We start from the raw sequence: 25,155 nt of genomic DNA on the forward strand, positions 1-25,155 counted from the left end.
GGGCTTCCCTGGTGGCTCAGAGATTAAAGCGTCTGCCTGCAATGCAGGAGACCTGGGTTCGATCCCTGGGTCAGGAAGATCCCCTGGAGAAGGAAATTGCAACCCACTCCAGTATTCTTGCCTGGAGAATCCCACGGACGGAGGAGCCTGGTGGGCTACAGTCCACGGGGTCGCAAAGAGTCGGATATGACTGAGTGACTTAACAACTAAGCCACTCAGAGATCAAAGAGGAAGAACATTCCCAGGGGACTCAGAGATGTGCAGATGCTGAGGGAGAAAATATGTGGACTTCCCAGGTTCCTATTGGTAAAGAAGCCCCCTTTCTACTATCAATTAGAATCTGGCTCTGAGACCAACCTGAGGTCAGTCAAATCCTTTGCTCAGTCACTCTCCCCATCAGTAGACAGGAGGTAATGACACCAATAGCCCATATGGTAAGGATTAAATGAACACTTAATCCGTGTGTTTGTGTGCTCAGCTGCTTTAATCGTGTCCAACTCTTTGCAACCACGGACTGTGGCCAGCCAGGCTCCTCTGCCCATAGGATTCTCCAGGCATATATACTAGACAGGGTTGCCATGTCTGTCTCCAGGGGATCTTCCCGACCCAGGGATTGAACCTGCGTCTCCTGCATTGCCTCCATTGCAGATGGACTCTTTACCCACTGAGCCACCTGGGAAGTCCGTAATATGTGTAATGATGAGTACTAAAAGCACCAAGAAAGCATGGCTAACAGGAGAGATGGGTCATGGGTTTGAGTCTTAGCTCCATCACTCTATAGCTACAAAGTCTCTAAGACTCAGTTCCCCTCCCTCAGCCATCAGATTGTTCACTGTGAATGAGTTCGGGTAGCCATCATCTGCACCCCGCCCTCACCCTACCTCATCACACCACAGCCATAGGTAAACTCTGAAAAACAGTGTCAGATCATGTCACCTTCTGACTTGACCCTCCTATTGGTTCAATGGCCTGAGAAGAAATTCACCTTCCTTGCTACATTTGTCCAAGACCAAGACCTCCTGTGATGTTGTGCCCCCTTGCCAATTCTCAATCTACTTGGGTTTCATTCATTTTCTAGAACCCACAGATAACTTCCTACCTCAGGGTCTTCTGTGGGGGACACCCAGCCACCAGCTCCCAGACAATCCCCTTGTCGATTCTGAAGACCTGCCCTCAGTGTGACCTCAGGGCCTCTGGTCACACTCTCAGAGGTGGTCTTCATTACTCAGCCACCGCCTTTGCAGGCCTGCTTGCCTTCCTGGGGCACGGCTCACTGTCTGTCATGATTTTGCTCAGAAACCTCTGTTTTGGCTGGGTCTCCTCCTAGGTGCTGAGTCATAGGCCCAGTGAATCAGTAAGCAGTGCCCAGCCAGGAGTAGACAGCTGGGAGGTATTTGAAGGACGAATGAAATGCCTGGCCTAACTCCTGCTATGCACTGATGGTCCCATTTATGACTTGATCTTGAACTGTTGGTGAATGGGGGTGATTCTGGAAGATGAAGGGATTTTGGCTACTTGCCCAGCTTGCTGGAAATAGGATGGGAGAGAGAAGGCAAGATCTGCTGCCTTTTAAAAAGGACAAAAGGGGTGGGGTCTGACTTTCAGTCAGACCTCAAGGGCTACATGGCAGGTGGGTGACCCAGGGAGAGGGCATTCCCTGAAGACAGCAAGCACATCCTCAACCTAAGTGTGACTGGGTTCCAGCGAGGCCTGGAAAAGGGTGGTTCTTAGGCCACTGTAATTATCTCATGGGATGGAAGGGATGGTTTTACGGGAGGAGGTACAGGTGACCCAATAATACCCCAGGTCTTGGCCACGCTGGAGAATTCCTAGAAGTGTAACCTCAAGGATGATTAGAATACACTGGGACAGTGGCACAGCCTTCAGAATTCCAGGGAAACCTGAAAAACCAAAGCAGGTCAGCTGGCTGGCCCACTTGATGGCAGGGCAGGCTAGACTCTGATGTGGTAGCCTGGAAGGGTTCAGGCAGCTTGCTGGCTATAGGGTCAGGGTCCAGGACCCCAGCCAACCAGCATCTAGGGTAAATCTCCTGTCAGGGGTCTTCCAATTTCAGAGGCGACCATGGTGTAAGAGGAACCAGTGGCCTTTGAGGAGGACAAAGCAGAAATGCAATGTGACTGAGGCTAAATCTTCAGACTAGTATTTTGCAAACTGTGGGTTTTGACCCTTTCAAGGGTCATGAAATCCAGAGTGGGCTGTGACCAAATGTTTACGATTTTCCAGGCAATAGTACTGGAGTGGATTGCCATTTCCTTCTCCAAGGGATCTTCCCAACCCAGGGATCGAACCCGGGTCTCCCGCATCGCAGACAGACGCTTTACCATCTGAGCCACCAGGGAGGTATACAGCGGGTGCTATTTCACTAAATATGTGGATGTTTGTGTACGTGTGGACATGTCTAAATCACTGAGATGTAAAATGGATTTCCTACTGAGATACAGCTGAAAAAAACAGTTTGAAAGCTGATGTTCTTGACAGGATGGATGGAGACCATTAAAGGGTCAGCTCACCCAAAGGGCAGGAGGCTGAGGCCCGATCCAGGGAACAGCTGGAGGTAAGCAGACTGGACTCAGTTCTGGGGGGAAGGCATTGGTTTTGGAGTCAGGCAGAGCTGGACTCCAATGCTGCCTGTGCTGCATGATGGTCGGGAAGACGCCTAACACGCCTGGCTTTGTCGCCTGCCGGTGCCAGTGATGCCATAGCATCCTCGCTGATGGTGGAGGGCTGGCACCCCAGGAGTTAGCGGTGTTCCTCTCCAGCGTCCAGATGTTGGCTCTCAAGGGCTCTTGCGGGCAGCAACAGCCCCCCAACCTGGGCCCTGATTCCACCTCTCCCACTTTGCGCTCTGCCTGCTAAGCCTTCTGCCCGCTAAGTCGTAAGGCAGTTGGCTGCCAGGAATTCCCCCTCCCCTCGCCCGCCCCAGCATCTTCCAGGGTGAAGATGAGAAATAATGAGACAGCAGCCTCTAGGAAGGAGATCCAGGAGAGGAAAAAGAAACAAGTTTTATTTAAGCCCCAAACACTCAGCTAGAAAAACCAAAAAGGAAAGAGAGCAGGAAAGTGGGGGAAGAAAAGGGACATTAAAAAAGAGACAGAGAAAACACAGCAACCCTTTTCCATTTAGAAATTGTCAAGTTACACTGACAGAGGTCACAGAATACCCACAGAAGCCATCACTGCTACACCAACATGGGCCCTACGGGGGACAGGGTGGGGTGTGAGCCGGGCTCGCCCTGGGGGGGTCCCACCTGGGACCCCTCGCAGAGCCTCAGGCCTGAGGCTCCTGGGGAAACAGCATATTGTGGAAGGGGTGGGAGAGAAACCCCCCATGCGAGTAACACAGCACAGTGGGCAGGGGCTGGGGGGACCAGGTACAGGGGTCCCCCCAGACGTCTTGGTTTTTCTTGGTCAAGCACACACTGATGGACAGAGCAGTGAGGCGCATGCAGCTGGGGGGGCTTTGACGTGCTGGGGACTTTGAGAGGGCCCAGGGGCTGGGGGCTTGTGAGGGGAGCCAGAACCAGTGGTGCAGGGATGAGGGAACACACACTCAGGCGCTTCTACACTTGGGGTCTACACACACATGCACGCACGCACCTCCATGTGCACATACAGGTCTCACAGCTGCCACGTCTGCACACACATACTACACACGTTCTTACACACCAGGCTTCTCCATGCCAAGGTGCACGTGCGCATGTGCCAATGCCCAGGCTGGTTACACGCACCACTGTGGGCATGCCTCCCTGCACACACATGCGGGAGGTCATGTCTGTGCGTGTTCATGCTTCCTTTCCTCTGCACACCGATAAATGGACTAGTGCCAGTGGATACACACACACACACACACACACACAAGTTGCGCACAACTCCTCCTATAAATGTGCTGGCACCAAAGTAAAAGGTACGAATTCCACTGGGCTCCGCATTAGCAGCGGGTGGGGTGGGGCACACGACTCCTTCCATTTGCCCCCTCATGGATGGACACGCCCCCTTCCCCTCCCCCACAAAGGGACATTCAACTCAGGACAATGACGGTGGGGCAAACATTCAGGGCACAGGGCTGAGGGTGGAGGCGGGGCAAGGGAAAAGTAGCAAGCAAAGGGCAATGGAGTGGAGGGAGGAGGGGGCACCACTCCCCCTCTCCTCCTAAGTCAGGGGGTCTCTGTACAGCCGAATCAAACCAAACCATTTCACTGGACCACAGAAACCAGGCCGATGCGCCCACCCTCCAGCCCCCTCCCCCGCCAAAAGAGCGGCCAGGGAGAGTGCTGTGGTTTTCTTTTTTTTTTTTCTTTTTTAAATATTTATATATATTTATATTACGTATATTATATATATATATATAATATGTAAATATATTTTTAAAACAATATAAAATGTTAAGACACTTCACTTAAATGTAAAGAGTTGCCTGCAATTAAAAGTAATTGCATCATTTATGAGGTCCTTTTTTTTTTTTTCTATTTTCCAGGGTTATTATTTTGGGGGGAGGGATTTTTTTTTCCTCTTCTTTTGTTATTTTTCAAAAAGGCTTGCTTGCCTTTGTACAAAAATGATCCAAAGCTAGAAAACAAGGATGAACCAACAAAAACAACAACAAAAAAAGAAAATGAAGTAACACAACCCAGTGTCCCCTCCCTCCCCAACCCTCAACAGCTCCCCCTGGCTCTCCTCAGGCGCCAGGCCCCAGAAGGTTCTGCTCCTTCAATGGCTCCCCTCTCTGTGCTTTCTGCGGGGGGTGACTAATTCCAACCCCCTCCTCCCCTGTGCTTACTCCACTTTGTGCTCCAAACAGGAATCCTGCTCCCTGGGGACCTCTCTCCATCCTCCTCCTCCCCCACCCACAGAATCTCCCTGCTGGCCCCTCACTGTGCCCTGCGGGTGGCGGGGTTTGCTGAAAGCCAAAACTGATCTCTCCCTCCCCTTCTCAGGACCCCAACCAAAAGCCTCACTGCCCACAGCCTCTGCAAGGCAGGGGCCCATGGGCCGGAGGTTGGGGGCACTGGCTGGCTGGTCAGGCCTCGAGGACCCTTGAGAATCTCACCAGGGTCACTAGCTCCCCATTTTAAACCCTCTAACGCCTTCCCTGAAAACCCTCAAATCTCAGAGAGGATGGTTAAAGGTCAAGTCAGCCCACCTGTGGGGTCAGAGCTGTCCTCGCTGCCCCCCACCAACCCCTTCTCTATTGCCCCCACTTCCCTTACAACCAGACCCTTCCCACCCTCTAGGCCTCTAAGTCTAATTTGCTAGGCCCTTCATTCTTGTCCATCCCACCCCATTAAATAAGTTAATGTCATTTAAAGTGCTAAATTAGGAAACTAAAAGTACCAGATTTACCCCTCCTCGGGGCTGCCCTCTCCCAAGGCAGTGTCCCCAGCATCAGGCTGTCTGCTCAACCCACCGTCCACAGCCAGCAGTCCAAAGGTGCCCCGTTCCTCCCACTGGCATGGGCCAGGCAGCTCCTCACCGCAGGGAGGTGGTTCCGGGAAGCCAGCTCCTCTCCAGGGACACACAGATTCAGTGGCATCACACCACCCTGAGGCCCCTCTGACTCTGGCCTCCCCCTCCAGCCCACCTGTCTTGACTCCAGGCCCACCCAGGCATGAGTGGATGGGAGCAGAGAAGCAGCAGAATTCAGTCATGTCCCGAGGGTGGGCAGGTGGGGCGCCTCCAGGGCCAAAGTCTCCTTACGTCCAATTTTCTAGCCTGATTTTGGGGTTGATCCAATGTCCAGGTTTTCCTCCAGGAAGGTTTCTGAGAAAGGGGAAAAGGGGGTGTCTTGCTGCTCCAAGTCTCCATGGCTCAGAGTTTGTTTGGAGTGCTCTTGGGAAGTGTGGGGGGAGAGTGAGAAGGGAGGGCAAGGGTGCAGGAACTTCAGGATGAACCTGGGAGGGAGTGTGGGGAAAGAGACAGGGGAAGGACAATGACAGGAAGTGCGCCATTTTGGAATAGGAAATCAAGGGAAGGTGGTGTGTTTTGGTCTTTAGTTTTACTGGTTTGCTTTTTTTTCTTTCCTTAAAAAAAAAAAAAGACAAAAGTGAATCATTCAAAAAACCAAAAACACCAACAGGGGATGGTCAGAGAGAGCTGAGAGGGCCGCATCCATGGCAAACCCTTCAGAGATTCTGGACAATGAGGTGGAAACGAAGGGAAGCAGAGGAGAGAGAGATATGGCAGGGAAGGGGGAGGAGGGCAGGCTGGGCTGGGGTTATAAGGAAGCTTCTAGAAGGAGATGGAAGAATTCCTCGCGCCAAAGGAAGTCAATACGGGGATGGAGGTTCTGGAAGCCGAAGGCTTTTCTGAGACTGGGCTTGAGGTCTCATTCGAACCACTCATCTCTTTAGATGGTTTAGTGGCCTAGAACAAAAGCAGAGGTTGGGGTCAGAGAGAAGAAGGGGAGCCTTTGTGCTGGCCCCCAGTTAGTTGTTTTAGGTTCTCAGTTATCTGTTTTATACATAGAAAGTGAGAGAAAGTGAAGTCTCTCAGTCGTATCCAACTCTTTGCGACACCATGGACTGTAGGCCACCAGGCTCCTCTATCCATGGAATTTTCTAGGCAAGAGTACTGGAGTGGGTTGCCATTTCCTTCTCCAGGGTTTCTTCCCGACTCAGGGATTGAACCCGGGTCTCCCGCATTGCAGGCAGACGCTTTACCATCTGATCCACCAGGGAATCCCAATCTTTAATACATAGTAGTGTTTATATGTCAATCTCAATCTCCCAATTTATCCTACCCTACAGTTTTAAAAAATGAAAAATTTCCACAAATCCAAGAGAAAATTAACTGCAAAAACCAGAAACCAGAGGAACATCTGGAGAGAGTGGTCCTCTGAGACAGGGGAGGAAGGTGCCAGAGCAGGGGTAGAAAGGGGAACACGGGGTTGGAACAAAGGGCCTGGGGTGGGTGGTTAAGTCCACAGTTACTGACAGGAAAGACAGAAGGCAGAAGAGAGACCAGAGAAGCACAAGGAAGGCCAGCCCAGGACCAGAATGGGGAGCAGGACAGGGAGCAGAACCAGACCAGGTGGGGACGGGGGGAGGGCAAGGAAGGGAAGGAAGACATGAAACATTAGCTGCCAAAGGGGAGGCAGGAGGGGAGAAGCAGCCCAACCAGGGCCCCTTCCAACTTCAGCAGGAGGTCTTCTGGTGGAAGCTGAAGAGTGAACTTGTCCTCCTGGAACCCTCAGGACCCCCACGCCCACCCCCACCTCCTGCCCCACAAGTGTTCCTCCAACTTTGAGCTGTGCCTTGTGGGTAATGGGGAGCCACCCCCTCATGACGTGTCTGGCACTCACAGGTCACCTCTGATAGTTAGAAACAGCTGTGCCCCCTCCCCACCTCCAGCAGACCCCTGGCACCTACATTGGTCCTGGAGATGTGAGAGGGTTCTAGACCCATCTGCATCTCCTAGAGGGGATGAATTACAAATTCAGATTCCTGGACCCTGCCCCAGGATCCATCTGTCCTGTGAGCTCAGGCATCTGCATTTTAGGCCAGCGCCACAAGTGATCCTGCCGCACAGTTAACTCTGAGATCACTGGGTTAGGGTAACACAGACTAGGTTTTCTCCCTGTGGTTGTATCCACTGTCCCTCCCAGCCTTCCTTAGCTACTACTGGGCTGCCGTCTATGGGGTTTCACAGAGTCGGACACGACTAAAGTGACTTAGCAGCAGCAGCGGTGTGATAACCAAAGTGCCCTGATTAAAGAAAAGAGGGACGAGGACTCGAAGCAGAGAGCTGTGGCACACTGCCAGAGACGTCCTGCAGGTCCCGCCTGGGCATGGCCACGCCACTGCTCCTCGACCTACATAATTATCCGGCTGCTTGGCAGCCTCTATCAGATGCCTTGTGGGGGGGGTGGGGGTGGAAAGCAAGGTGCCCCCTGCCACCGGGAAGGGAAGTGACCACAGGCATCTGACTGGCTGACAGTGAACCTACCCTTGAGGTTGCTGATCACATTTCTTCCCACATGTGCACAGCGAACTATCTCTGGATTTTGCTCACCACACTGTGGTCTGCGGTCTACATTTTCCCCTTTATGAAAATCCAGGCATGAGTTCACTGTTTGGGTCTTCTATCTCCTTTTATCCTGACTGTGGCTGCTCACTCCTTTCTCAGAAGGGTTCCAGGCCCACAGCCCCCACATCCTTCAAATCATCCAGCCCTTTGTGGAACCCATGTGCCTGGCATGGCCTGTGTTGGAGGGGTCCCGGTACCCCGGCCTGGAGATGGACTCATTTAAAGACAACCACAGGAAGAGGAGGGGTGTGGGGTTCAACCTTTTGGGTGGATCTATTACTCCCTTGTCACTTACTGTAGGCTCCAGTCTCGCCCCTCCTCTCCCACCATTTACCATTTAGAGTTTTTTCTCCCTAACCCAGGTGGGCAAGGGGGCAGGTCCCCTTCCTCCTGAGTCTCTTCACATCCCCCTGCGTCCCAAGTCAGCTGTTGGTTCCCTCCTGACTGTCCTCTTTGATCTCAGCTTGCCTCTCTAGTTACGAGCTTTCCCCATTCCTTCCCTTTAGCATTTGTCAAGAGCTTCACTCTGTCCCAAACTTTGGTCTCTCGAACACCTCCCTCCCAGCTTGTGCTGCCCCCTGACTCCTGCGTTCACTCAGGTGAAGTGTCCTCATTGGGAAGATGTCCCCTCCCTGTTCTCCCATAGCTGGTGCAAGGCCTTTAAGCTCTAGGGAGCAGCAGCGGTCACCAGCTTACGTGGACACCCCTGCTTTGCATGGACACCTCTTCTACTTGCTCAGTGAGCATCTGTTTTGTAACATCCTCTCAGGCCATCTTCCCCTCCAGGAGAGTGCCCACCACTTTTCTGAAACTGAGGGAACGTGTCCAACTGTGCCCACTGACCCTGTCCCGTGCTGCTCAGAGTTCCCAACTGATACAGCTGCTGCCTCTGAAGGTTTTCATTGCTTCCCTGTCGCCAGCCAGTCTTCCCCTGTTGCTCTTAATTATGTCTAGAGAAAGAGCTTTGCCTTTGTGACAGGCAGAAACCTCATACACAGATGGTCAGCTTTTAGCTGGGGGAAACTGGAACCATTAGCCAGATCTACCCAAAGGGTTGAACTCCACACCCCTCCCCTTCCTGTGGGCCAGAGTCTAGCCCTCTCCAGGCACCCTCAGCATGCTGACCTGTCCCTCCAGGCTATGAGACGCAGATTCCCACGCAAGTATAGGTTATCTTGGGGCTTCCCAGGTAGCTAAGAGTAAAAATTCTGCCTGCCAGTGCAGGAGATGCAATAGACTAGGGTTTGATCCCTGGGTTGGGAAGATCCCCTGGAATAGGATATGGCAACCCACTAGGGTATTCTTGCCTGGAAAATTCCATGGACAGAGGAGCCTGATAGGCTACAGTCCATGGAGGCAAAGAGTCAGACATGACTGAGTACCATTACCCTTGTAATAATAGATCATCTTGATGCTGCCAACCCAGTTGGTGCCTCCTCCAGGGTCATTCCCAGTGCCACTGTCCCCGGCCCACATGCCCTTCTTCCTTATTATTTGCCTGAATCAGGCACTGGGTTGCCAGAAGAGGCAGGGCTTCCTCTAGCCCAAGGGGGAATAGAACCAATGGCAGTTCAGGCTGTTCCCTTCTAGCCAGTGACTGATCTAGGGGTGGGCAATAAGAAGAGAGGGGAGATCAGTTGGGAGTCTCTGGGAAAGGTTCTCCTGTTTCTAAAATGATCTGTGGGGCTTCCCTGGTGGTCTGATGGTTGAGAATCTGCCTTGTAATGCAGGGGACACCAGTTCAATCCCTGGCCTGGGAAGATCCCACAAGACACGGGGCAATTAAACCCGTGTGCCACAACTACTGAAGCCCATGTGCCTAGAGCCCGTGTTCTGCAACGAGATAAGCCACCACGATGAGAAGCCCGCACACTGCAATTAGAGAGTAGCCCTGACTCGCTGCAACTGGAGAAAGCCCTTGCAATGACCAAGACCCAGCAGTCAAAATAAAAAAATTAAATAAATTATTTAAAGTCAAGCTTTAAAAAAGAAATGATCTGTATACTTACAGCCCTGAAATGAAGGCAGCTGTGTTGGGGGTGGGGGGTGGAAGGATGGGCCAACAGAACCAAAATACGGAAGGAACCCAGGTCCTGATGTCCTTGAGTATATGAATTCCCCAACCCTGGAGCCTCCCTGCTTCTTGTTCTGATAAAACTTTTCCTTGCTGTTTAAGCCATTTTGAATTGGAGTTTCTATTATTTGTGGCTAAAACTACTCAAACTGCCACAAGTGAGGCCAAAATTGCTCCCCTGACGTTCTCGTCAACAGCATCCCCATCATGAGTGGCAGCTCTCCAAGGCTTGCTGGCGCCCACGAAGTTATGCTTCCCGCCAAAGCAGCAGAAAATCCGGCATTAGGACTTGTCCCCGGCAACTCTGGCTCTAAGTCCCAGCTCTGCCACTTCCTAACTGTGCGACCTCTGGCAGCTATCTCCCTGGATCTTCATGTTCTCACCTGCTAAGCAAGGATAACAGACTCTACAGCATCAGAATCAGGTTGAGATGCTGTACACAGAGCCCAGGACCCAGTGCCTGCACTCAGGACGCAGGCAATAAATGGTAGCTGTTATTATTATATCATCAGTATATTAATATTTCAAGTCTGCATTTTCTAGTTCCATTTGGATTGGGCCTGATCACTGGCAAATTCATTCATTCATCCAACCACTCATTCACCTAGCCAACAAATATTTACTGAGTGCCTGCATGTGCTGAGAACTATTCTAGGTGCTGTAGGGATGTAGCAGTGATAAAGTGGTTAACACACATATGAGATATAAAGTTGTTCTGAGCATTAAATAAGACATACATGCTTAAAATTGGTACAGGAAAGGAGTGCTATTTTCTATTTTACTTAACATCCCCAAATCTGATTTCTGCTCTGCAGCCAGTTTGGTCAACCCGGCCAGCCCTTGGCTGACTGGCCTCTTGTTGAGTTTGGCCAATGGGGGTTAGGACGGGGTGGGAAGAGAGAGGGGGTAACGTTTCTTCTCTACTCCCTCCCCACTCGGTGTGGGTTGCAGGCATGCTGTGCCCCCTGTAACTATAGCGCCTATTGTTCACCTCTCACAGGACTCCCTAAACTGTACACCCCCAGGTCCCTCTCCCCAGGGAGGTCCAGCTTCCAGCTCTCACTGGTCCCTGAGTGCCTCAACATCTCCTCTTGTTCACTTCATTATAGCCTCGTCACTGGAGTCATCCAAGGAGATACACAATATTCAGCAGCCTGCTTAGCCCAAGTAGAAGAAGGGGTGTTCAGTTCTCATGTCCACACCAAGCCCTTGATCCTCGTCCCCTGGGAATCTGGTTCTTATCCCACCCCTGAATCTTTTTTTTTTAATGTATGTATTTATTTTAGACAGCACTGGGTCTGTCTCACTAGCTTTCTCCAGTTGCAACGAGTGACGGCTACTCTTAGTTGCAGCGCTTGGACTTCTCATTGAGGTGGTTTCTCTTGTTGAGGAACATGGGCTCTAGAGTGCAAGATCAATAGTTGTGGAGCATGGGCTCAGTCACCCTGAGGCATGTGGAATCTTCCAGACCAGAGATCGAACCCATGTCCCCTGTATCGGCAGGCAGATTCTTAACCACTCGACCATCAGAAAAGTCCATCCCACTCCCTTGAGCACGACATCCAGGCACTTTTCCTCAATCATTCCCCCTGATTTCTCTGTAATACCAGGCACAGTTGTACCCCTTTCTCCACTCTTCTACCCCAATTTCTGTGTCTGGTCCTGGCGCTTCTATTCCTCTCCCTTTCATCACTGCCAAGGCAGCTTGGAGCTCCTAGTGTTAGAACAACAAGTGAGGGAGAGGACTCTGCCCAGCCCCTGGCCCTGCCAAAGGGACAGTACAGGTGAGCACAGCGGTGACTCCTTCTCTTTGGAGAGCACTCGGTGGCTTTCGAAGCTATTTTCCACACCCAGTATTACAGGAGCTCAGAAGACTGCCCCTGGGTTCTTGTCCCCATTGTACAGATGAGAAAAGAGCCTGCAGAAGGCAGAGGACTTTGACCAGGGTCACAAACGGAGCTGGGAGGAGCAGTGCCCCAGCTGGAGGACGGAAGGCCAGGTGATGCAGGGCCCTGGAACGAACGGAGGTGAAGCGTCAGGGCAGTCAGTGAGGGAGTTTTGATTTTTTTCAAATCCAGCTGGGGCTGCAGGGCACAGGTGGTAAGCTGGGGCAGTGATACAACCCAATCAGCATTTTAAAATAGCCCTCCCCACCCCGCGGGTCTGGGAGGATAGGAGAGAGGTCACAGAATTCACAGGAAACAGGAAGGCTTGCACTGGATACTGACGCAAGGGGTGATTTGTTTCCGACTCTTTATGATGTCTCTTTACTAAAACACCTCTACAAGAAACATGTAATACTTCATTAGAGAGAAGATGCTTTTTTTTTTTTTTTTAAAAGAAAAAGCATTTACTAGAGAAGTGAAAGGGAGAGATAAACAGCCAGACCAGTCATGTGGGAAGACAGAACCACTGTGTCCCTGAGGGAGGGGGTAGCTCAGGAGACCCCCCCCTCAATCGGGGCATGGGTGGATGCCTGGGGCAGGTGACTTTCCTGAGGGGAGAGCAAGGGGGCAGGCTTGAGCTCAGAAGAGAGACCTGGGCCAGAAGAGATGGCAGCTGGTGCCCAAGGAGAGGAGTGTGTGCTGTGAGAAGAAGCTGAGGAGGAAGGTGGGCACAGAGGAGTGAAGAGGTGGGCACAGGAGAGTCTCCCAGAAAGGAGCCAGGAGGCGGGTGAGGGCTGACAAGGGAGGGGGATGCCAAGGAGAAGAGGGTCCCATGAGTGTGTGGGGGGCAGACTGTATGCCCAACAGGCTGCAGAGAGGTGAGCAGACTGCAGAGTGATGAAGAGGCCACCAGAGCCCAGGCATGAGGCTCAGAGTGGGCCCGGGCCGAGGAATGAATGGAGGAGAGGCGATGGAAGTGACTGGAGGGGCAGGAGAGAGGGCAGCAGGCAGAGGAGCTGGGTGCCGGGGGAGTTGGGGAACCTAATTACAGAGGAGGGAGATGCCCGCTGAAGAAACTGAGGCAAATGTGTGTCAGGGTAGAGGGGCAGGAGGGGCGGAGGGTGAGAGACAGAGGTGTCAGGCAGTCTGGATTTGAAACCCCCTCCACCGTTTGTCAGCCGTGTGACTTTGGGTAAAGCGTCAGTTTCCTCATCTGTCAAATGGGAATAATAAGGCCCTTCCTTAGAGTGGGGAGTGTGCAGTGGGCGAATGTGTGTCTGGCAGAATGTCAGCTGCGGTTCTAGACCCCGAGGAGAGACCAGCCTGGACAGGACACAGGAACAAGGCGGTGACATGAAGAAGGGCTGGGGTGTGTCTGGGGACTCGCGAGGAAGACAGCGGGCCAGCGGGGAGCTAGTGAGGGGCCTGGCTGGCCCATCTCCACTGGACTCTGAGAGAACCCGCAGGCCTGTGTGCCCAAGGTGGCTGCAGAGCTGTGTGGTGGAAGAGCTTTGAGATCCTGGGGTCCCAGTCCTGGCTCTGATGCCACCTTGCTGTGGGCCCTTGGGAAATTCCCTTCCTTTTCTGAGCTGTCCCCTGGTCTGTCAAGGAGGTGACTGGATTTACCCATCTCTAACCTTCTACCTCTGAGCCTAGAACCTTCTTCAAGTCATAGCATCTGGACATTTCCTTCCCCCACTCCCACCCAGCACTTAGAATATAGGAACTGCTTGGAAATACTGAACCACATGAATGAACTACAGGTCTTTCCTGACATCTAGGCCCGGGGACCACCCTGCATCTTCTGATCAGGCCACAGGTGGGCCAAGGGTGAGGTTGCCACCTCTACATACCATCCTTTAATCTGAAAGAGGGCACACCACTCCTATGCACCCCACTACAACCCAAGCACAAGGCTGAAAAGGAGATGCAAGACTGGCTTCTCCCTCAGTTGGGAGGTGGCCTAAAAACTAAGAGGGAGGCTGAGTTGAGAGCAGAGGGCCAAGGAGCAGGTGGGATCTGAGAGCAGAGGGGAGGAGGCAGAGGAGGGGGAGGAGTGGCAGGAAGACCAGGAATAAAGGCCCCCTCCCACACCCCAGGGAACCGGCCTTAGAAGGGCCCAGGCATTGGGGTCCGCTCACTCCGCCTTGTCCAGGAGCAGCTGGGGAGATGGTCCTCTCTGGCCCTGAGTGAGGGGCCTTCTGCAAGAGGAGTGATCAGTGATCTGGCTATGTTCTCAACCAGATCCTGAGCACTGGTACTGGAGAGAGGAAGGAGAAAATGGTTTGAGGGACCAGTGGGGTAGTCCTGACCGGTAGGACCTCCCTGGACAGCCGCAGGATGGTGGGCACAGGAATACTGGCAGGAGACAGCCAGGCCCAGCAGGAGTGTACAGAACTGACTGCTGGAGGCTGGAGGTGAGGTGGGGGTGGGGGCTGCGTGGGGCCGCGGCCCTGCCCCCGAGGCGCCCAGGCTTACCTGCTGCTGGGCCTGGATCCTCATGTACTCGGCCCTCTGCTTGCCATGCTTGCCTTTGTCGGGGCTGCCTGCCTGGCCCTGGGCCGTCTTCAGCCGAGAGGCCCCTGGAGTCACCACCTTCATGGGGGGCACGCTGCCACCGCCGCTCTGCACGAAGAGGAACAGGGTCAGAGCTGGAGATGGGATCACACAGGCGCCCTAGGTACAGTAGGCCCTCTGAGACCTGGAGAGCCCTCCCCGGCTTCATACCCCCATCCAGGACTCAGGCCCACTCTCTGAGGCCAGGGTTAAGGCTTCCCCACAGGGGAGAGGACAGAACCCCAGTCAGATTCCCAGAACTCCCAAGTGAGAGCTCTTTGGTGGTTTCCTTGAGTGGCCCAGGGGCAGCTGGTGCCCTTCTGGGGGAATTGTTTTTAAAGTAAAGGTCCCTGGCATCATTCCCACTCCTGGCAAGGGGCTCCATCTTGGGCCCTGGAGAACATATCCGAGATGTGGGAGAGAGGTCTTTATGAAAGTGAAAGTGAAAGTTGCTCAGTTGCGGCTGACTCTTTGTGACCCCAAGGACTATACTGTCCATGGAATTCCCCAGGCCAGAATACTGGAGTGGGTAGCCTTTCCCTTCTCCAGGGGATCTTTCCAACCCAAAGATTGAATCCAGGTCTCCTGCATTGCAGGCGGATTCTTTACCAGCTGAGCCACAAGGGAAGCCCAAGAATACAGGAGTGGGTAGCCTATCCCTTCGCCAGCAGATCTTCCCGACCAAGGAATCGAACTTGGGCCTCTTGCGTTGCAGGTGGATTCTTTACCAACTGCACTATTAGGAAAGCCCAGGGGTCTTTATAATTGCCAACAAAGTAGGATTGGCAGCCCCAGGCCCACATTTTCCTTTGAATGGGAGGATAGGGGCGAAGTCTCCCTAGAGATGGACCAGTCCAGCCCCCTTGAACAACTACAGGGACCAGGCCTGCCCAGAAGGGCTTTGGGGATCCAGAAGCGCAGGCAGAGAAACCACAGAGACAGAGAAAGTCAGACAGGAGAGGAGGAGGGGAGTGTGGGGATGGAAAAGGGGGAAAGAACTTTATTTGTTGGTTTACAGATACAGAGCAAAGGGGAGAGGCCCTGGTCCCCAACAGGGCTGGTTAGGCTGATCCCCGGGCAGGCCAGCTTCCCAGCCTGCCAGGGGCTCTGCCTGTAAACCCAGCCTGGCACCAGGCTCCCAGGAGGGCGGTGGGGCTGAGAGAGGCTAGTAGGAGGAGGGGGGCTGGCATGGTGCTCCTGCAGCCCCCGACTCCCTCCTGCTCTGAAGACAGACAGACTGGAGTGGCAGGCAGCCACCTGGGGACCAGGGGGCAGAGGTGGGGGGCTGCCAGGGGGCCCCGTGGCAGAGGCCATGCCCATCTGGCTCAGAGTGGCTTCCAGCTCCTGGAGTGTCTCCTGCAGGCTGTCCATCCGCTGGGTGATGGCAGCACACTGAGCCTTGCGCTCCCCACTGCAGGGTGGGGTGTGGTGTCCAGAGTCCTTGTGGGTCTCCTCTGGGGGGGTCTCCGCAGTGGAGGGTTCTTGGGTCCGCTCTGGGGCAGGTCCCCAGGGACTGGGGATCCCAGCTCCTCCCCTTTCTGGGCTGCAGTCGCCTGTCACCAGTGTCTTCAGGGCCGCCCCTTCCTTCTCTAGCATCGGGCTGTTCCAGGCCTGGGAAGCCGCAGCCACCATCCCTGGCGGGGCCGGTGGATTATCCCGGCCCAGGAGGCCGCTGGCCAGAGTCCGGGGTCGTGGGGTGGGGGTTGTTCTAAGCCCGGGTTCCTCAAGCCTGGTCTCTGGTGGGGAAGGAGGGATGGGAGCACATTCCGTCAAGACGATCCGGGGAACAGAGAAGGGCCTCGGGCCTGCGGCAGCCTGAAGGAAGAAGAGAGATGAGGGAGGGTGTGATCCCTGTAACCAAACACCCCCGCGCTGGGAGCAGGGTGCATGTGGGTGAGCCCAGTCCCTTCCTGTCGCAGATTGGGAAACTGAGGCAGGGGAGGGTTCCGACTGAGTTCACCCAACAAGTGAGAGACAACGCTGGACTAGACCGCAGGCCTCTTTTCACCACACCCTATCGTCTCCACCTCCCGGCAGAGATGCCAGTTTACTTAGAGGCACAGATGCGTGCGTGCTAAGTCACTTCAGTTGTGTTCGACTCTTTGTGGCCCTATGGACTGGTTGCCCGCCAGGCTCCTCTGTCCATGAGGATTCTCCAGGCAAGAACACTGGAGTGGGTTGCCATGCCGTCCTCCAGGGGATCTTCCCGACCCAGGGATTGAACCCAAGCTTCTTACGTTTCCTGCATTGGTAGGTGGGCTATTTACCACTAGGACCACCTGGAAGTCCCACTCTACATGTTTACTTCTCAGCAGCTATGTTAAATTCTGGGAGCAGGTCTCATGGTTACTGCCCGGAGTTTGCCCGTCTATGCGATGGGGTAACAATGACACAAGGCTGGTGGAGGATGAAATGAGCTCACGTGGGCATGTGCTTGGAACAGTGCCTGGCACGGTGTACGTGTTTGATAGATGTTAGCTATCTGTTACATAGAACTGAATGTCCGAGACCCGCAGCCCCATGAGGGTGGAGACTGGGTGTTGGCCTCTGACCTCGGAGAACGGGTCTGACATCCTCATCTTAGGCCAGAGATTCCTCGTCCCCACCCCCTACCTCTGGAGCTTTCTCTGAGGGCTTCACAGCCACAGTGGGCAGGGCTCGGCCAAGTCCTCTGCTGCACCAGCTTGGGCAAAGCTAGAGCACCCGCCTCTGTGTGAGCGTCCCTGGCTCTGGCTTTTATGGGGGCACAGAGAGAGGCCCCCAATCACCCTACCACAGCTGAGTAAACTCTGGTCTAATTCTGAGCAGAGTCTTATACCAGGAACTGCCACATATGCCTTCATCTTTAATCCTTTCTGTTCCCCATGAAATGGCTATTTTCACCACTTTACAGATGAGGAAACAGGTGTGTGAGGGGGTGTCCTGTAATTTACTCAAGGTCACTTACCCACAGCTAGCTAGTGGCAGAGCCAGGACTTGAACCCAGGAAGTCTGACTCCAAGTCCAGTGCTCTTGCCACTAAAATGAGCCATGGGGAGATACGTGGGGGGCAGCAGGGACCCCCCAGCCCCCCTCCCAAGGGAACCCACCCAGCTCTGCCGCCTGCTTACCTGGATGTGGAAGGTGCAGAGTGGGAAGTCAGTGAGGGCGGCCCACGCCCACCCGGCTCCACTGCCTGCCAGCGCCTCCGGATGCAGGGGGCAGCCAGCCCGAAGGGCCAGTGGAGGGGCTCTGCCCGCTGGGCCCCTTCAGGAGCTTCCAGGGCCAGAAAGGAGTAGTGGCTGGGTGCAGCGTGCCCAGGTGCTGAGGGCACAGCTGGCCCAGCGCAGCCCTGCCACACCACTCACCCCCAGGCGGCTCCTTGGGCTGCTCCATGCCCATCCATGCCCAGACAGCCTGTCTACCTGTTCACTGCCCATCTGCTCCCCCTGCCAGGGAGCCAAAGCACCACCAGGCCTCAAGCCAGGCTAGAGATCAGGTGGAAGCCAGCACTGTGGGCCCAGAGAGCCACACAAGACAGGTGACCACGTGTGTGCCTCCCCAGACCAGAGGCCCTCCTGCTCCAACCTGACTGGGCAGAGGGAGAGATGCTCAGACCACTGCCCCCCGACTCCCCCTCCCCAAGCAAGTCCCCTGGGGTGCAGACAGCAGGTCACCCGCAAATTCCCAAGGAAGAATAAAAAGGAAATAAGTGCAGCAGGACAGCAGCAAGGACTGGAGTTAGAGTGAAGGTAGAACTTCCCAATGCTGAAGGACGGAACCAGCAGCCAAGGAAGCGCATGGATTTCTTCCATTCCAAGCTCTGTGACCAGGTGGGGCCATGGGGTGGAGAGAGAGGCTGTAAATGAGCCTTCCTCCTGGGTGTCCTGGCCCCCAGCACAAGGCATAGATTCTAGGGGGAGAAACAGAGCCCCCGCCTGGCACAGGCAGCAGAGTGGGGAGATGGGGGCAGGGGCAAGAGTTCAAGACGAAGTCAGGTTTTGAGTTGGGCCTAAAGTCATGTAGCAAGCCAGATCCAAACTCCAGTCTTGGACCCACGCAGAACCTGGGCTTCGAGCCAGACCTAAAACTCTGGCTGTAGATCAGAATTAAATACTCAAGCCACCAGGGGCCAGGCTCGGAATCAAGCCTGTAAGGAAATGCAGACCCCAGGGGCCACCAGATGCCAGGCTGCTGGAGTCTCGAGAGGGAAGGAAGGGTCCTGTCCTTGGAGCGGGGAGGGGTGGGCCACGGGGTGAGGCTGTGGCAGCGGCGGGACTCGGGCACGTGACACATTCTGGCGGGTTAGCGTGAGAAGTGAGGAGAGGAAGCGTGGAGGCACAGGCAGAGAGAGCGCTGTGAGAGGTGGGGGCAGCCCGTTACCTTCCATGTGGGGCCCGGGGCTGAGGCCCTGGGGGGGCCCAGGTCCGGGGGGGACAGCAAGGTGGGGATCGGCTGGCGGCGGGGCGTGGGGGGGAGGGGAGACACTGAGCTTCTCTCAAACACCTGGGGAGCAGAAGGTGGGGGCAGGTTTGGAGGAGGGGGTACAGGAAGGAGGGGTGGCCTGGGCGGGCACAGGGACCCTAGCCTCACTCCTTGACCCCTCATCATGGCCACTGGTCACTCTGCCCTGCGAGTTATCTCTTCCCAGAGGCCCTGGTCGTCCAGGTCTCCAGCCTCTCGGGGAGGGGCGCTGAGAACACTTGAGTCTGGGGACTTACAGCGCTGAGAGGGGCTCAAGGCACACGGATGGAGGATGTTAGAGCTTCGTTCTCAGAATACTAGGGGATGGGGTCGCAGAGCAGAGGAGGCGTCAGGGCAGTCGGGGGTCTCAGAGATTGCAATAAAAAACTCAAACATGCAGGGAGGGATTTACACCCCCTCCCCCATTACAGTGAAGAAGAAACTGGGGCAAGAAGGACAGAGTCCGGAACCAGCCTCAGTGGCGAGCCGGGAATCCAGCCCCTCATCCTAGCCTGAGCACCCCACCCTGAGATCCACATGGTGGGGAAAAGGGGGGCTCCTGGCTGATGACCTGGGGACCCCTGACCCACCTCCAGCTCTGCGATGATGCGGTCCTCATCGTCCTCATCCTTGATGGCAGAGGCCATGATTGGGGGCGTGGAGGCCGGGCGGGCCACCTCGGACACAGTCCGGCGCAGCTTCACCTGGGGCTTCTGCACCTCCAGCTCCTCGGATTCGGCCTTCTGCAAGGCCCGGGCCTCATTAGACCAGGCTCTGTCTGCCTCCAGCCAGCTCACCTCTTAGGTCCTATCCCTTCCAGACCATCTCCCACCTGCCCACCCAGCTCCGCATCATCTACCAGGCCCCTTCCCATGGAGGAAGCGCAAGCCAGAAGCAGAGTCCCCACCAGCCAGCCTCCTTTTTTCCTTCCACTTCCTCTGAGGGAGGGGAACACTCCAGAGGGTCTCCAGAGGTCCTCTCAGGCATCCCTCCCACTCAACCCCATGTACCTGTCCCCTACCCAAGGTGGGGGGTGGTACCTTGATGAAGGCCGAATCCTTCTTGCTGGTGACCACGACCTCTCCAGTGCGTGTGGTGGTCAGGCCATGGGAGGAGGGGAAGCTCCGGCGGGGAGGGGGTGGCGGTGGGGACTTGGAGGGCTTCTCGGTGCGGTATCGGGGCACTGTCAGCTCATCTGCGGGCAGCCAAGGGGCTGGGGGTCAGGGGACCCATAACCCTGGAGTCTGTGCGCCACATCTGACTCCAAGGTTAGGGTAAACCTGGCTTCCTCCTCCAGGGAGGAGGAGAGGGGAAATCTCAGGGAAGGGACACAGGCCCCTCCTCCTCTCCTACGTCCCTGTGCAATCCAGCCCCAAGCCCTGTCACTCTTCCGCTTACAGCACTCATCCCTTCTACTCAAAGCCTGGTCCAGGGAACAACAGCACTGGAAGCACCTGGGAGCTTGTTGGAAATGCAGAAGCTCAGGCCCCACCCGAGCTGCTGAGTCAGAATCCACATGCCAGCAGATCCTGGGTGATTTCACGTGCACATTCAAGTTTGAGAATCGCTACTCTAATCCACCACTTTCCCGCCCACCCCTCAGCTCCGCCCTGGCACAGATCTTCATCCTTCCTCCATCAAGAGAGAGTAGTTAGTACTATTGCAAGAGTCTGACCCTGCCCACCAGGCTCTCCCTGCCCCCAGTTCTTCCTTTGATCCCCCAGTGATTCCCCACAACCCCAAACCTCTGTGCCTGCCAACCTTTCAGCTTCAGCTCTGCTTGCTACTCTCAGGCCTGGACCCAGCTGAGCAACACCAAACACATACCTCCAGGCATTGGTACATGATGTTTCTCCCTGGAATGCCCTCTCTCACTGGCCAGGGAAATGCAAGACTCCAGTGAAAAGCCCCCTCCCATGGGACGGACTTCCTGCCCTCTCAGGGTCTCCTGCAGAACAGCATTTAGCACCTGCCTCCTGTTTCTGGTTTACACACTGGGTATGGCCTGGGACAGATTACTTAACCACACTGAGCCTTAGTGTCCTCATCTGTAAAATGGGAATAATTACTATATCCACCTTCTGGACTTGTTGCAAAATTATAAAAATTAATACATAGAAAGCATTTGGGGTTGTTCTTGCCACAAAGTAAGTGCCTGATAAACACAGATGTTAGTATTATTCTCCTACTACATTTTCAGCTCCTTGAAAGTAGTCATCTCCTTATCCCCAGCACCTAGCACACGTGTGCGTGCACACTAAGTCACTTCAATCGTGTCTGACTCTTTGCAACCCTGTGGACCGTAGCCCACCAAGATCCTCTATCTATGGGATTCTCCAGGTAAGAATACTGGAGTAGGTTGCCATGCCCTTCTCCAGGGGATCTTCTGGACCCAGGGATCGAACCTGTATCTCTTATGTCTTCTGCATTGGCAGGCAGGTTCTTTACCACTAGCGCCACGGGGAAAGCCCTGGCACACAATGGGCACTTAACAAATATACAAGTGGCAAGAATGAATAAATGAATGAGTGACATCTGCTGTTTCCTATTTGGGTTTCTGCTTCCCCTGTGAGCTCACAGGCTTGGGGAGCACAGGAACCCCATCTGCATCCCTCAGGGCTGCACCCCATCTCAGCACAGCCTGGCTCCTGCCACACATGCTTGGACAAAACGTGCAGGGGCACAACCCTCTGCCTGAACTTTCTCATCCTCCCAGTGTGGTCCTCTCAGCAGCTGTGGGAAAATCCCTGGATGCAGTCCTGCACTATCCCATCTTTCCTGAGTGGCCAAGGGTCAGGCCAGCACCCCGTTTCTCTAATAGCCCACCCACAAAGATTTTCACTCCCAAGCACCTCCCTCATCAACCTGAGAGTTCCTGAGGCTGGGGCTCCCCTCCTCTGGGCTCTTTGCAACCCCCTACCTGCCCCATACCTGAACCTCTCCTCCCACTGGGCTCCGTTCGGGGGGCTGCCTTCTGGCCGTGGGGGGTCTTGGGGGGTTTGTGGTCCGGGGTGGGGGCTGGGCCTGGGTGGGCCTTGCTCGCACAGTCTAGGTCAGGGATGGCCTTCAGCAGCTCCGCCTGTGTCTCCTCCAGCAGCCGGTTGATGTCCTTGGCGCTGTACTGGGTCAGGGCTGCCCGCTTCTCCTCCCAGTCCCGCTCAGCAGCCTTGAGAGGAGGGCCAACAGTCAGCACTGAAGCAGCTGCCCTGCTCCTGGACTTCTGGGGCCTCAGCCACACATGCAAGGTATGCAAAGGAAGCCTCCCATTTGATCCGAGCCTCGGGCTTCTCTTGAGTATTACATGCCTTTGCTGCGAGCCTGGAATGCCACCTTCATAACCAAGTACTCTCAGGAGAAATTTAGACCTGCTTTTAGACATTCTATTCTGTTTCATTGAGCACATAATCTTTTCTTGTACTGCCTTGATTATCACAGGTTTATGATATGCTTCCCTGACTAGCAGGACTGATGTCACCCTCAGTATGCTTCTCAGATTGCCTTGTTCCCCAGGAACAAGTCCCACGTGTCGGCACTGGCCAACGTAGGTCGGTGGTGAGAATGTGTGAGCCTAGCCCCAGCCCCCCCATCCCGCGCCCAGCACCTCAACAGACACAGCCTTGTCCATGCTTCTCTTGCCAGGAGTGTCCAGGCCTTTGGTGGGGTTGCCCGCCTTGGGGGCTGGAGGGGCCCCCTCGGTTGGCCCACTCAGCTCATGGAGGTTCAGCGGAGGGCTAGGGGGTGGCATTTCGAAGTCTAAGCTCTTGTTGAAGTCCGTCTCAGCCGTCATCTTCTTGGGGGACTGACTCAGGAGGTTGCTGGGGGGTGGCCACACACCCTCGTCCACTTGCCTGGGGTGGGAGAGTTGGGAGCAGCTGTGAGGTCAGCAGGGTCGTGGCTCCCTGGGAGGGAAGCCTGGCATGGAGGAGGCGGGGTGTGAGGGGGGCTCTGGGATCTTGCCGAACAGATGGAAGGGCCTGGGGAGGGGTGACTGCATCTGGGAAATGGGAGCGCCAAGCCTGCAACATGCAAGGGGTGACAGGTCAAAGTGCAGAGCCAGCCAGCACACCGCTGACCTCTGCGGGGAGTTGGGATAAGGGATCTGGGCCCGGTGTGTGACCCCATGGGAAATCGCAGGTCAGAGATAGGAGGTCAGGGATAGAATGACCTTCGGATCTGGGCCAGGGTGTCCGTGACCCCCCGGCACCGCTTGAGTAGCCCATCCAGGCGCTGGGGCTCCTCCTTCAGGAACTTCACTGCCTCCACCTCCACACGCAGCACTACCCGCATCTTGCTTTGCAGGCCTGGGAAGTGAGCTGAGGCGAAGGGAAGGAGTGAGCGGGAGGAGAGAGCAGCTCTGGACAGCTGGGAGGACAGGCAGTGGGGTGGGGGTGCAATGCCTGGGGTGGGGCTGGGGGTGCCCCCAGGCTCACCCTTGAGTTCGGTCAGTGTCTCCCCAAGCTGCTTCAGCACCAGCGCCTTCTCTTCCAGCTCGGGCCCGGGCACCAGTCGGTGGTTGTGGGACACATCCCTCTGGATCTTCTCCACCGACTTCTCCAGGTCACTGCAGTCACAGAAAGACCTTTTCAGCCCCTCTGGCCCCAGCCCAGCCCCCTGAAACTGAACAGCTGGAAACAAATCAGGCCACTGGTCAGATCAAAATTAAAAGCCATCCACCAGGCCACAAGCCAAAGTGAAATCAGAGAGCCAGACCTCAGAGATGAGACTTCAGAAACACTCCGTAACAGGTGCCCCAGGTCCCTGTGTTGAAGTTCTCATCTTTAGCAGTATCAGCCAGAATCTCCCTCCCTAGGACTCACACCCTCTGATTCTCATTAGCCAAGGACACAGCAGAGAAATTGGCAGCTTTTCAAAGAACTGGAGGCAGGTGCGTGTGCTTTTTTGGGGAGGCGTCCACCTTTTCTCAAATGATCCAGACACTCAGCCTCTTTCCCTCAATGACAAAGCTGCTTCCTATTTTCAGATGGCTTATGCTGAGCTTGTGTCATTTTAACACCCTACATCTTTCTGAAATGTAAATCAGACCAAGTCACCACCGCCTGTGTTGAACCCGAAATGGATCTCGACATTCTGAGGCTAAAATCCAAACTCTTTAAGTGCAGCCACAAAGGGCATGGGGGTAGTAGCTGAAAATTTGGGTCTGGAGTCAGACAGATCCACATTCCAACCCGCACTCTGCCTGACCCAGAAGAGATCTTGGAGAAGTTACCGACTGTCTCCAGATCTCAGCTTCCTCATCCCCCAAAAATGGGGATGGTAAGAGTTCCTCCCTCCTGGGGCCACTATGAGGATTAAATGAGCTAAAAGCAATTAAATGAGCTAATGCATGGGGTCAGTCCCTGGGGGCTGCTCTTATTTCCTCTCTAGCCACATCCACTTCCTCCCCATCTGGTTTGCTTCTATTTCCAACCATCCAGAATTTCCCTGAGGTCCTTGTATGTGCTGCTCTCCCTGTTGGTCATTCTTGTTTGCCACGCTAGGTCTCCATTGCGGCATGCAGGCTTAGTTGTGTTGACCAAGGATCAAGCCCAGGCCCCCTGCACTGGGAGTGTGGACCTCATCCACGAGACCACCAGGAAAGTCCCTCTCCCTGGACTTCTATAATGCCATTTCCTCTGCCCGGAACACTCCATTACCACCACCTCCCCACCCCCTGCGCACACGTGTGACTAACTCCCACACATCCCCAGGTCCCAGTGGGAAACTCTCCCCTTACACTTGGTGTTAGGGGTCTGCTTCCTGCCTGGAGCTCCTGTTTGCTAGGCTAAGCAGCTCTAGGCAGAAAATAAGATACCCTGTCTTTCTGATTCATCTCTGATTCCCAGCACCTGGCATGGTGCCTGGAGCAGAACAGAGGTCTGGTAAGTAATTCTGGAAGGAATGAATAAGTGAAAGAAGGAATTACTGCCCAGGTAGGTCATCCCAGTCCCGCACCTGAGTCACTGATATCCCTGACCCACATGCAGGACGTCACATACATTCCTGTCAAATCCCATCTGTTGGAAATCAGCTCAACAATCCAGGGAGGAACAACTTTTGAATCTCAGTTCTACCATCCAACAGATTTGCTCCCCCTCAAAGCTCTGTGTCATCAACAAATCTTATCAGCATGCTTTATATATCTTCATCCAACTAG

General features: G+C 54.7%; 1 protein-coding gene across 9 annotated transcripts in view; it reads right to left on the reverse strand.

The window, feature by feature from the left end:
* Window positions 1-2,998: 2,998 nt before the first annotated feature.
* Window positions 2,999-25,155, reverse strand: part of SRCIN1 (SRC kinase signaling inhibitor 1) — a 71,949-nt gene continuing 49,792 nt past the window's right edge. For 6 of the 9 annotated variants that reach the window (XM_061391564.1, XM_061391563.1, XM_061391567.1 and 3 more), the window contains 8 exons: window positions 23,432-23,562; window positions 23,167-23,314; window positions 22,603-22,849; window positions 21,933-22,167; window positions 20,042-20,196; window positions 19,592-19,744; window positions 18,921-19,043; window positions 14,476-16,373 (listed from right to left, as the gene is read on the reverse strand). In XM_061391564.1, the coding sequence (XP_061247548.1) occupies window positions 15,507-16,373; window positions 18,921-19,043; window positions 19,592-19,744; window positions 20,042-20,196; window positions 21,933-22,167; window positions 22,603-22,849; window positions 23,167-23,314; window positions 23,432-23,562 (2,059 nt within the window). In that variant the 3' untranslated portion in view covers window positions 14,476-15,506. Of the gene's footprint in view, window positions 6,381-14,475; window positions 16,374-18,920; window positions 19,044-19,591; window positions 19,745-20,041; window positions 20,197-21,932; window positions 22,168-22,602; window positions 22,850-23,166; window positions 23,315-23,431; window positions 23,563-25,155 lie in introns of those variants that run through there. The other 3 variants (XM_061391571.1, XM_061391570.1, XM_061391572.1) reach the window with 1 other exon arrangement.

This window comes from Bos javanicus, chromosome 19, assembly GCF_032452875.1.
Source record: "Bos javanicus breed banteng chromosome 19, ARS-OSU_banteng_1.0, whole genome shotgun sequence".
In the NCBI taxonomy this organism is placed as follows: domain Eukaryota; kingdom Metazoa; phylum Chordata; class Mammalia; order Artiodactyla; family Bovidae; genus Bos; species Bos javanicus.